The 13,669-nt window shown below is 37.3% G+C and overlaps 2 protein-coding genes across 4 annotated transcripts in view; one reads left to right on the plus strand and one right to left on the minus strand.

The window, feature by feature from the left end:
* Positions 1-1,514: 1,514 nt before the first annotated feature.
* Positions 1,515-6,110, minus strand: LOC124126771 (transmembrane protein 161B-like). Its single transcript, XM_046490288.2, has 2 exons — positions 6,004-6,110; positions 1,515-3,990 (listed from the first exon to the last, which is right to left on the minus strand). The coding sequence occupies exon 2, from the start codon at positions 3,948-3,950 to the stop codon at positions 2,475-2,477; it is 1,476 nt and encodes a 491-aa protein (XP_046346244.1). The 5' UTR covers positions 3,951-3,990; positions 6,004-6,110; the 3' UTR covers positions 1,515-2,474.
* Positions 6,090-13,669, plus strand: part of LOC124126770 (armadillo repeat-containing protein 2-like) — a 45,875-nt gene continuing 38,295 nt past the window's right edge. For all 3 annotated transcript variants that reach the window (XM_046490284.2, XM_046490285.2, XM_046490287.2), the window contains exons 1-2: positions 6,090-6,221; positions 11,222-11,499. In XM_046490284.2, coding sequence (XP_046346240.2) covers positions 11,297-11,499 — 203 coding nt within the window. In that variant the 5' untranslated portion in view covers positions 6,090-6,221; positions 11,222-11,296. The remainder of the gene's footprint in view (positions 6,222-11,221; positions 11,500-13,669) is intronic.

Consider the following 13,669-nt stretch of genomic DNA (forward strand, 5'->3'; position numbering starts at 1 on the left):
AGTTGATGTCACAGTACATGTCAGTTGATGTCACCATGGTCACAGTACATGTCAGTTGATGTCACAGTACATGTTAGTTGATATCACCATGGTCACAGTACATGTCAGTTGATGTCACAGTACATGTCAGTTGATGTCACCATGGTCACAGTACATGTCAGTTGATGTCACAGTACATGTCAGTTGATGTCACAGTACAATTGTATCCCAGCAGCCACAGGGTCCCTTTTCTCCTGTTGGGTCTCGATTACTTAACATGCTTAAAGTTATACTACGATTTTGCAAACCTTTTATTGACAACAATTCATTAAAGTATGCAAATAAAGGTTACAAACTACAGAGGGTAGTATGTTTACATTTCATTGATGACAATGCTTCATTAACACTTGAAGGCCACCAGGACTGAACCACACATAAAACTGTGTCGACAACATGCATGCACAGTGATAACTATATATAGTGCCAAAAGTTCCTATTATTTCCACCTCAAACATTTACTTTGTGGTATTTTCACACCAGTAAGGGGTTTCATAGACTGACTTAGTTTAAATCTATGGAATCTTATATTACACAATACCCTTCTCGACTCTAAAAATATAAAAAAATAATTTCCCCTATGCTGATAGAGATAGCTAGAGCTGGCTAGACTTGCTTTTGTATATGTTTCATTGTTTCTAGATTGGACTATTTATTTTGTGAAAAAAAACCATAGTAAATAAATTCCACAGTCATGGTGCAGGACTTGGGGTTTCACAGAAACCTGTGTAACAAACATTCCGCACCTGGCATGACCTGGCATGACCAGTCAAGGGGAGATAATAAAAAACAATTACTTCCCTTAGCATGCACAGTCATAACATCAAACTGCTGAACCAAACTGGTCAGACATATAACTCGGGAGGGGAAATGATATGGTCACTGTCATTTTCAGTTCTTGTCTTCCCCCTAACCTACATGTTGCATGCTGTGCCATGAAAAGTAGCACCACATAATCCAACAGAAGATAATCCTACATCATGTACATGCATGTACCACACATTCAAACATCATGTAGCAGGAAGCTGCCCATTCTAATTGTATGATCAGTCCATAGTTTATTAACCATGGTAACAAATTTCTGTGTTTATGCTCTTAAAGGAACAGGATGTTCGTAAACATTAGCTATAGCCCCCATGCTTGCTCACCTTATTTCACACGTGCACAAAATGGTGTTATTTTATAACAGGACCAGACTTTTCTCTTATCTGGAAGACCCGTGAAGATTCCGGGGTAGAATAGGTCTTCAGCAACCCATACTTGCCGTAAAAGGCGACTATGCCTGTCGTAAAAGGCGACAAACGGGATCGGGTGGTCAGGCGCACTGACTTGGTTGATACATGTCATCGATCCCAAATGCGTGGATCGATGATCATGACATTAATCACTGGATTGTCTGGTCCATTTACAGACCGCCAGCATATAGCTGGAATATTGCTGAGTGTGGCGTTAAACAACAAACCAACCAACCAAAATCGTATCTGGAAACAAATGCACTTTTAAATAAGAACAGACAGACCGTACGCAAACCTTTGGGTGCGCTTTACATATTGTTTTGCAAAGTTATATAGATATACTACCACAACTGTGACAACGAGGTGCATGACAACATAGCTTTACACATCAAAGTGCAGGTCTATTGCTAGGGCTAAGGGCTTTGATGACAGCATGTAAATAATAAATACGCAAATGAAAATAGCTTTCATGTTTTGGGATAGTTTCTCAAAGTTAAACATTTCATGATATGTGTAGATTTGTTGAAAATGAAACCCTTGTCGCTTTCCTGATACATCATCATGACTGGTCAGGTGCATCCATCTCATCATATTCTCATGAATCTGGTTTGGAAAAAAAGAAAATCTACCTTTTGGAAGAAGTATGAATTAAAATACCAAGTTAACATCAAGGATCAACTTCAACAATATTCGAGAAGGCACCATATTCAAAATACTGTATATCATGTACATATTACATATTTGATGGTATTAAACAATACTTATTGCATTGCTCATACACTGACCATGCTGTCTTCATGTCCTCTACCATGTACACAATTCTCCTAGTTCCAAACGATGTGGAGTCATGTTCACTCAACCATTCATTACTGACAACAGGTATGTACTATGATATGCATCCCCAGAGTTACTAAATGGGTTCTACATGCAGCATGGACAGCATATGTATCATGGCAGCCTGTCAACACTTCAGACATACCACTTGTACTTGTAAGCATGTAAGTCAGTGGGTACAACCATCCATATTAGTCACAGGCTCAGGTCTCTTATGGAAACTTGTCTGTGGTCAACAAACCAGTGTGGATCAGGTCTACTGTACCAGAGATCTGTTGATACAAACAATCCCAACATGAGTTTGTTGGCAAATATGGACACAATAATCACGACACGACTCATTCTGTCTGCTGTTTCAGAGACTTGTAGTTAATAGGTTTCTGACTGTGAGTAGTACAGCATGCCGAGACTAGTGCTGGTGAACCACGCTGTACACATCCACCACATCAAGAAGGACAACAGACCACGGTACCATACTGGGGTGAAAATAGTCCGCAGGTTTCCAATGGTATAAGTGAAATGAGCAGCTGTGTCTAAAATACTGTCTGTTTCATTAACTTTGGAAGATGTGGTCATCGGCCTGGTTCCTTGGTTCTTCTGAGACCAAAGTGAGGTGACTTTTTCTCCTAAGACTGTGGTCCAGGAGTAGTCTCCCAGCGTCTTGAGGAGGAAGGACATGAAAAGCATCAAGATGACTGGAGTGATGTACTGCAGAGCCACCACACACAGGTAGTAGAAAACACGGGCTACCATCTTCTGTAGATCAACATTACTGATCTTGCCAGCCTCACGCTTCATTATTTGTAACTTCAAATGTGCCAGATTCAGGTGAGATTGCATAAAGGTGGAGAACAAGGCTATCCTAGCTACAAACATACCCACAACAAGCAGTAATCTAATATTGTCAAAAGAATCATCTGGAATCAAGGCCCCTGACGATGTCCATAAGTGACCACAAAACACATTGCGAGCAATAGGCTTGATGTATGACAACACGACGATAAGCGGCAATGCATAGTTAAGATGGAGTAATGTTTGTCTCACATAATTTTCCTTTGCATATTTCATAGCATCTGAATGAAGTTTTGCAAGTCGCAGTCCAGGAAACGTCAAAAAGGCTCCAAGAATTGAACATGTAATGGCAAGGATAATCTTGAACGTGAGAAGAGATACTGGGCCAGTAGAATCCACACCTTGTTCTTTCAAGAATTGTTCTGCATTTCCTGAGAAGTTACGATATCCCTCCTCAAGTCCAAATTCCAAAATATCATCACCAATTACAAGAACTCCCATTCCTAAAACTAGGTAGAAGAAACCAAAAGTAACGCACAATATTCTCTCTCCTCCCTCTTCAGTGCGGAAATAAAGAGCTGTCTGAGAGAGTAATGTGCGAAGACAGAACCCTATAGCAAGGAGGCACCAAAGGATGCTCGCATTAAATTCGATGTGATGTGCACTCAAAGCATAATAGATCTCTGTCAGAATATACACTATGCATGCACAGAAGGAGAAGTCTAGAAGCCATTGGAACTCAGGGTAAAAGTGTAAAGGAACTAAGTCCACAGGTTCCACTTTTGTAAGTTCCAGGTGAATGTCAATGTTTCTGGGCACCATGAAAGTCTCTGTTGTGTTGTTGGTCTTTTCCTTTTTGTCATTCCTCCTCCCCTTGCTTTTACCTGCAGGTGCAATTCCAGCCTGTGTTTTAAGATCATCATCTGTCGGGTGTAGATATCTCACTAATCTGCGACACATCAGCCAGCGAGCAAAGGAATAGTAGGGGGACAGTTTCTGGAGGAAGCTGAACATGACCAGGCTGAAGACAAACTGCATACCAAGGACGGCCATCTTGATGTGCTTGCAGTTTCAGCTAATTGATTCACTCTATCTGAAAAGGAATTCAAAATCATTTTCGTTTACATATTTTAAAAATTGATGAGACCATCTGATGATTGTCTGAATAAGTTTATTCAACTATAGGCAAGACTGCAGTTTACTGGGAGCAGCTTGTAATGCTATTTCACTTAGGCCACTCTCACTTCACTGATCTCTCATGTCTCTTCAAAACCTTAGTCCTTAGGGTTGGTTTCTCACAACTCTTAGATCCCCTTAGATCCCCTTTCCAAAAAAGCTCCCATTTACAATCATTAGCATCAGGTACCTCTTGCCAATTAAACACCCCTTTACAATACTTTGGGTTAGTTGTGTGTTAGGGTATGGGTTAACAACTTTTATCAGTTTTCAAGAAGTAAATGACTAACTTGCATAAAGGGAAACAATTGGGTGCTGGGCACTTGGTAAGGAGTAATAGTGCTGTAAAGTGCTGGCAAATTAGATAACACACTAGCCTTATTTAGCATGGCACTAATTGAAATCTTAAAATATGCACAGTAAAGTTCAGTACTCCCTTCAACTAGGCGTATTGTTATGTATGTAGCAACCAGCAAGTGCAAGATGTATAACAAGTTGTAACATAAATAGGGACCCATGAATAGAAATTATGGAGAAACAAACAGATTTTCACTAATCTCTGACTATTTTACAACAAAGCTGTGCATATGACAGTACTTCAGACGAGTGAGTGAGGTTTTACATCGCTTTTAGCAATATTCCAGCAATATCATGGCGTGAGACACCAGAAATGGGCTTCACACATTGTACCAAATCGGGAATCGAATCCGGGTCTTCGGCGTGACGAGTGAACACTTTAACCACAAGGCGACCCAACCTCCCTGTACTTCAGACGAGAGAAAAATATGTCTTGACATATATCGGTATATGATCTCTGGATCATAAATCATGTAGTTTTATACAGAAGCCCATTCGTTCCATTAAATTATTTTTTAATATTGAAATTTAAAGTTGTTATCTGGCAACAGTGTCAGCTTTAAACCCAGGGAATGTGTACCTTGAATTCTCAAGATAGCATCTTGATTTTTCCAGATAGTATAAGATTATAATTTTCAACTTAATAACCCTGAAGGGGTCGTTGTCAGCACCAAGTACAACAGATATGTATCCCAGGTATGTTTCTGTATACAGAAATGAATGCTAGCCAAAATCAGAATATAGAAAGGTAGCATAGGATGGGTATGGGCAGTCTTTGGGTAAAAAAATATGAAGTTGAAATAAAGGACACAAGTACGCAATAATGGTCAAATGTTAAAAATAAAGTATTAAATATTACTAATAATGGTCAAAATACAAAACAAACAGACGCTGCTTAAAAAAAGAAGAAGTTGAAATAAAGGTCAAAAGTATGCAATAACAACAGTCAAATGTTACGGAAAGATGTCATATGAAAAGAAAGAACAATGCGTACGCAAGTGCACACGGAAGGATATCATATATGCAGTGGAACAAACTGATTCAACTCGGAATGTTTTAGAAAATTGCAGCTACATCTGGCATTCTTGTCAATGTTGTCCTTAGGCAGTTTAGTGTCTTTTTGTGCACACTGACGTTCTATAGTACTGTGTTCTTTCTTTTCATATGACGTCTTTACATAACATTTGACTATTATCGCATACTTTTGTCCTTTTTTTCAACTTTCCTTCATTTTTTTGAACGAGTACCCTTCCAGCCCTACTTTACAGCATGCAATTGTCATCAGGCGAACCAGAACTAGAGCATGGACCGGACTCGGGGTGAGGAATATGGAGTCGTCCGCCGTTTAGGGTACCGGGTACCTCTCTGTATTTTAGCTACGGTACTTTTCTGTATAAGAAGCGTACCTGGGTACTTGTAGTACCCGTGCCGACAACGACCCCTTCAGCCTTGCACAGCCATAATACGTACTGCTATAAAAGTTACCGTTTTATCAAGAGCTATCCTTGCACCTATTCTTATTACACTATCTAATATTTCTGTACTGCAAAGTGCATTTCACTTAAATCCATACCTGTCAGATGCTGGCAAGACTGTCACAAGTGACCTCACGGCTCACTCTAAGAAGCCACTTTCCTCCATGCGTCTTTTTACAGGAAGTAGTGTCTGCGCATGTTTACACATCCGGAGAAAAATTCCTGACATCGATCCGTATCTTAGCGAAATCTTTCTGGGGCAGAGGAATTTCTTGTCCAAGGCGTCTTAATATGGCCAGAATGCGTTGTCTTAAAGGTAATAATGTTCACTGAATACACTGCAGTGCAATTATTTGATTATGAGGAGTAAATGACAAGCGCTGATCAAGGTGTCGATTGAGGCCTAGCTGGCAACAGGTTCGATCGCGATTGTAGATCTTGACAACAACCCAAGACGAGAACTGAACTGTCAGTTTCCAGCACTTTACTCGCCAACATTGCTGAACTCGTTATGCCTTTTCATATGTTCTGTGAGTAGTTTACATGTAATGATTTTCATTCCATGGAATGGCTTTCAGATTACACTGATTTATGAAACAGTTGACCCTAAAAAAGTATTTATTAGTGTTGAACTGAAACCGAGCTTCGTGACTGGTCTATTGAGAAGCGACCGATGCTAGTTGAAATAGTTAGTGAAATATTGAACAGTTGAAGCTCATACTACCAATTTTGAACAAAGTATTAATCATCTTTCAGGGGGAAACACTGACAAAAATATGAACATCAGAAGTTACTGATGACTCACTGAAGATAAAGCCTTGGCATGCTTATATATATGTTGAGTTGATCCAAACTCTTGTCATTTGGTTCAGTTGTTTGGTTTATTCACCATGTTCTCCGACTTCATGTTTCTACTGTTCCTCGTGTCATGTTGTAACTCATGACAGTACACCATAACCCTGATCAGGTATTGTGTGGTGAAAGCAAAGTGTTTTTTGCTATAAAATCCTTTACTATGTATTGTGGAAAGTTCCCTTTCCTACTTGAAACTAAATATCATGTTTGGCTTGTAATGCACAAGCAGTATGTTGTCCTGTGGATGTAGTGACCATGGTGACTGCAGGTTGTACGTTTATCCCAATGTAATCACAAACATACTTCACATTATCAAATGTTTTGCTTTAAATAAGTTGATGATATTTTAAGATATCAATATACCTAAAAGTTGTCATGGTGACTTTCAGAATATTGCATGAGGTGGATAACAGGGCATTTTGTTTCTATTTGATGTTGAGAATGAAATGTTATCTCTCTGTTGACTGTTGAATTTCAAAATGTGACCACTGACTGGTTAGTAGGAAGGAATATGTAAGATGGTAGGGGATTTTTCTTTGATACTGATGTAAATGTTTGGTAAAAAATGGACTGATGTGTGATACTGTCATAGTGCTGATTTACGACAACCATAGGCTAAGGGTAAGACCTCTCTTCCTTTCTTTTTCTCACCTTTCATCTCTCGATGAAGGCCTATATATAGGCAAGGTTAGCTGACATTTAGTAAGTCATAAATAAATGTAAATAATAATTCATCAGTGACATACTTGAACATCTCGTTCATGATGGCAGACAGTCGATTTACAATACATGGGGAATAACAATTGGGATTAGCATCTTATAAAGAACGGCAATTAAGTGTTTCAAGGCATTTAGATGTCATGGATCCAGGGTACTTAGCCTTTGAAATTAAATGTTGATTCAGACAATGGTTGTCGTAAATCAGCGCTATGACAATACCATGAAAATGCCAAGAAAAACCTAAGCCCAGTTTATTTAAACTACATATTAATCAATTATTGATAAATATCAGAGAAGTAACTTTGAGCAAATATTCAAAAAGGTCTGAAAGAAATGAACATATTTCTCATCACTGGTGAGTGGTGACATATTTATGCATGGATTACTTTAGGGAAATTTAAGATGTAACAAAAACAAGCTTTCTAAACATGATATACACCAATAAGACCTTGCCCCATTAATCGATAAAACATGAATTTTGTCCAGTCAAAAACATTTGTACAGCTTCAAGTTAACCAACCGGAGATAACAAACTTGGTCAACGAAAATGTGAAATTTACAATTAAACTTCACAAGACAATCATGATGATACATGTATACCATTTCAACTGTATTTCTTGTTATGCCAGGCATTGTTTAATATGCAGAGATTAATATTGCTGAGTGTATTGTCTTGTAAAATAAGCTGGAAATAGCAATCATCTGTACACACGTTTCCTCCATACCAGTGATTCAGCTGTAAAATACCTTAGAGTATAATTTTAATTTTTTTTTAATGCAATTATTGTAAGAAATTGTATCTGAAACTATCAGGAACACTATATTCTATTATCATGTTATTTTATTTGCAGGTTTTACTATACCGTATTCGACGTAAGAAGCGCCCACAGTGATATTTGCTAATATATTGGCCAGTGAACAAACCCAAATAGCACCCTTCCAATTGATCAATGTACACAAGACTTATTTATTCGCGTATTATATGCACTCGTGTGTTATATACACCCTTAATTATGGGCAAATAAACTCTTGAAAAATATAGCTGTCGTATATAAACATTTCAGGCTGTCAGCATAAACCAAGAAATTTATCTTTTAACTATGTTTTTTTCACCAAAATAATATTCAAATAAGAGCTCCCTATTTCTAATTTTGAGAGCGCCCTAGGCGCTTATTGCGTCCGATACGGTATATATATTTATAATAATAACCATAAGCAGGCGTATGGGATAGCACTTTAGTTTGTTCCTGAATACTTTTTGTGTATAGAACAGTTTGCCATGTCACCGTTAAGGTAAGCCATTTAACTCACGAAAACCTTATTGTGACATATAATAGTCAAACTACAACAAATATGAAAATATGACTTTTAATGTTTTGACATATCACAGTTTTGAGATATGGCAACTAAGGTTCACTGTAATCTGACTGCGGTTGCTATGAACGGTGAGTTGCCAGTTGGTGCAAGCTGCTGATAAGTTCACACATAATTTCCCTAAATTCATGTTAACAATATTGAATGAAAATGTGACCAAACTTAATAAAATAGATTTCAATTGTTTGCTTTAACAAGAATAAGGATGTACATGTATAGCAAGTAGTGTATTTATTCAGTCTATAAAACATGATAGGTTGATTGACAATAACAAGTCTGTTTCGGTAAGTTATAACTATATTTCATCACTATAGTTATGTATGATATTATCAATGACACAAATTTCATATTGATCATTGTTAATAATTCTACTCATTGAGGATAATTCCGATGATCGCCGAGTTTAGCCAACCCTTGAAATCTGGTAGATTTTGAAATTTTCACATGACAAAAAGCAAGTGAAAATGTTTGGATTTGCACACCACTGTATGTTTATGTTTTATATCTGTCGCTCCTTAGAACTTGCCAAGTTTACTGTATGTACACAAACATGGATGTATGGCTTGTGAAACTGTGGGTTGTGTGTCAAGTAGAATATGCGGCTGATACACAGCTTGATAACAATAGCAGTTAACAATAATGACACCAATTAGTTTCTCCAAACTCAAGTTGAATCCAAAAGCTGCTTGATCCCCTCAGCAGGTTCAGACAGTCTGTTCAAACCCGTTAGTTATTGCACACATGCAAGGCTCGTAATGAGTTGGGGAGTATTTAACAAGATTAACAGGGGTTAAGATTATTGGGGTCCTTGAAGTTTGCCCGTGCAGTATTTAAATCTAGTAGGGAGATCCTAAATTTAAAACTTTATACATTTGAATTATGACCAGAACCCATTGACTGTCATGCTAAATTTCAAACACAGATAAAAACTTTGTCATTTCCGACTCATTTGACACATTGTACAATGCAATGACATTGAATGTTTGTCTTGCATTATGTATATTAGTATGTACACATTAGGAGGTGGCCTGTAAAGATCTTCCCATCATGTGCACATTGGTGTAAAGTCACCTTGTTTAGTCAAGTACTTGGGTGTTCTGTATGTTCACTGTATATTTTGCAAATTGCAGTACATGATTCATCACTGAAAATATTGACTACTAAGAGCATGGACGACAAGAACATGCATTGCACAGTAGTTGTCACAGTGCATATTAGTTCCTTTAGCATAATGTTGTATCATCGCACCTATCGATAGTTAATCACCTGACCTATCTATATTTAATCACCTCACCTTTCTATATTTAATCACCTCACCTATCTATACTTAATCATCTCACCTTTCTATACTTAATCACCTCACTTATCTATACTTAATCACCTCACCTTTCTATACTTAATCACCTCACCCATCTATATTTAATCACCTCACCTATCTATACTTAATCACCTCACCTATCTATACTTAATCACCTCACCTATCTATATTAAATCACCTCACCCATCTATATTTAATCACCTGAACTATCTATACTTAATCACCTCACCTTTCTATACTTAATCACCTCACCTATCCATACTTTATCACCTCACCTATCTATACTTAATCACCTTACCTATCTATATTTAATCACCTCACCTATCTATACTTAATCACCTCACCTATCTATATTTAATCACCTCACCTTTCTATGCTTAATCACCTCACCTATCTATATTTAATCACCTCACCCATCTATATTTAATCACCTCACCTATCTATACTTAATCACCTCACCTTTCTATACTTAATCACCTCACCTATCTATTTTTAATCACCTCACCCATCTATATTTAATCACCTGAACTATCTATACTTAATCACCTCACCTTTCTATACTTAATCACCTCACCTATCTATACTGAATCACCTCACCTATCTATATTTAATCACCTCACCTATCTATATTTAATCACCTCACCTTTCTATACTTAATCACCTCACCTATCTATATTTAATCACTTCACCTTTCTATGCTTAATCACCTCATCTATCTATATTTAATCACCTCTCCCATCTATATTTAATCACCTCACCTTTCTATACTTAATCACCTCACCTATCTATATTTAATCACCTCACCTATCTATATTTAATCACCTCATCTTTCTGTATTTAATCTTGTTTTATTGGCTTCTTCATCATGTAGTCTTTGTCCATCAACAAAACATGATCAAGTTGCGACAATGCAGAGCATGGGGTACACAATAGCTGTTCAATGTCAGTGGACATGCTGGATATATGCTAAACTACCAAGTTATGTTAGTATGATTATATTAGCACAGGATGAAGAGATCTTTTAATATCTTTTTAATATTTTTTTCTAGGTTTCCCATCATGGTGTACAGGTAGATATTAATAGTATTATGCACAAGTATTACAAGCAACATTAGACAGAAAGAATGGATCCAAAGAAATCCAAAGATCGACCATTTTATGAACTGCCTGAAAATGTTCAAGCCAGTTCAAGAATTATCCAGGATGCACGAACATCTCTCCGCACTGTTGTGACCAAGAGACCATTCACCCCCCGTGATGAGAAACGAACTTTATTTCCTGCATCTACAGCCCGGAACCCAGAGTCGAGGCCAGCAAGTGCTTTTAGGTAATGTATATTGTGGTCGATTCCTAGTATATGTTTCATATTCAATTATTGATATCATATCCAAAACAAAAGTCTTGGAAGTAAAAGTAACCTGAGTTATGTTGCTACTTAAATTAAGATGTTACTATGATTAAGCAGTCAAAATAATATCAACACTTTCTGCTTAAATCAGGACTCACCTTGAATTCAGTTAAGGCACAAACAAGTATGTGGAAGGATGTTTCTGGATCTGCTCAGAGACCAGAGGAGTGAAAACAAGTCATATTATTATAAACATGATATTGTTACCAGTGTAATTAATGTGGTGGCTTGGTCGAGGTGACTTGTATTTCACTGAGGAAGAGACTTAATTTTACATTATTGCATTGAATGCAATGTTAAAATACCTCTGACATTAGTAAGTAAGAACTAATAGAGTATCACGATCTTGAACTACCGTTTTTGACGTAATAAGCGCCCCGCTCTAATAAGCGCCCACAGCAATATTTGCTAATATATTGGCTAGTGAACAATCCAAATTAACCCTTCCGATTGATCAATGTACACAAGACTTATCGATTCGTGTATGATACGCACTCATGTGTTTTATGCACACTTAATTATGGGCAATTACATTCTGGAAAATATATCTGTCGTGTATAATATGTACAGACTTTTCTTTTGTTTCCTTTAAGAATTGACCTTCACTTTGTGTGAGTTCATTGGAGTATGAACCTTCATAGAGTGAGGGCCAAACTGTATGAACGTCGGAGCTTGCGACGACGTTTATACAATGTTTGGCCCTCACTCTATAAAGGTTCATACTCCAATGAACTCACACAAAGTGAAAGTCAATTCTTATAATTTTTTATTACAATTTCTTACCTCAAAGGATGTAGGCCAAGATCTAAACACAATTTTATTTAGTACGTGTGACTTCATGTTTACACTGACAGCCAAACAACAACCAGCTATATCGCGGAGTAAAATAGTTCCTCAAAAAGAGAGGTGACATGAGTGTATGGATGCACAACTTGCTCTTCAGAAACATCTTACGCAACACATGTGTTCAAATAATATCACTATTAGATGATAAAGGTCTGTAAAGAACTACCTCAATAAGTCAGTCACAATTACAGAGCGTCGTAATACATTTACATCAAGTACAAGACGTCAAAATGGCCGACACGATAAACGCGACGGGCGGATTTCCGAAGTTGTTAATGAACCTGTGGCAGTTACATGTGTTAGTCATCATTGATCAACTGACCGATTATTGAAAGGTGACGCCAAACAGACGCCAAGGTAAATTCGTAGATTGCTGGAGACGGTCAGTGTCAGCCTAGACACAGATCGAGTCGATACTGACGATAGTTTGGATGTGCATTTTTTCGTTTGTTCATTAGGATGGGCGGTAGCGAGGAAATTCGTGAACAATCATGCAGTCAAGTTCTCTTAGGTTTCTCAATGTATACTGAAATGCTGAGACCAAGATTAAAGGTTCTAAATGATCAGAAATAATGTTTATGTATGATTTCATGCTAGGGAATTCCCAGGAGTTTCCTCAGGAATGTGGAAGTTGTCCGTCAGTGTTTACGTCATTTCAAGAACACGGTCTCGTGACTTATGAACGTCAATTTCGCGGTCATGTGACCGACCTCTCGTCCAATGGAAAAGCCGTATATTGTGTAAACGTCAAATTAAAAAATTATTTCATGCTGTCAGCATAAACCACAGAATTTACAATCTTTCAACTCTGTTTTTTTTTCTCACAAAAAATATATTCTATAAGAGACCCCTATTTCTAATTTTGAGAGCGCCCTGGGCGCTTATTACATCGAATACGGTAGATAATATTTTTCCCATGATGTCTGCTAATCTTATTTTGGAAGCCAAGATAAAACCTTACAGTAAGGTCAGACATTATTAATTTATTTGTTAGGGTAATACCGGTATTATAGTGAGTGAATGATGTTTTACACGTGAATCAGCAGTATCACTGTACTGTGGCAGACATCAGATATCTCAGCAGCACTCATATCCTGAAGGAGAGTCAAATCAGATACAGAAATAACATAATTAATATGAAATCAGAAAATATGTCACAACTCTTTTTGACCTATGAAATTGTCTATGAGTTAACAATGTTTATATGATCTTAATTTAGGAGATGAACATACCGTGTTTTTAA

The sequence above is a fragment of the Haliotis rufescens genome, unplaced genomic scaffold (genome assembly GCF_023055435.1).
Source record: "Haliotis rufescens isolate VD_foot unplaced genomic scaffold, xgHalRufe1.0.p SCAF_5, whole genome shotgun sequence".
Taxonomy (NCBI): Eukaryota; Metazoa; Mollusca; class Gastropoda; order Lepetellida; family Haliotidae; genus Haliotis; species Haliotis rufescens.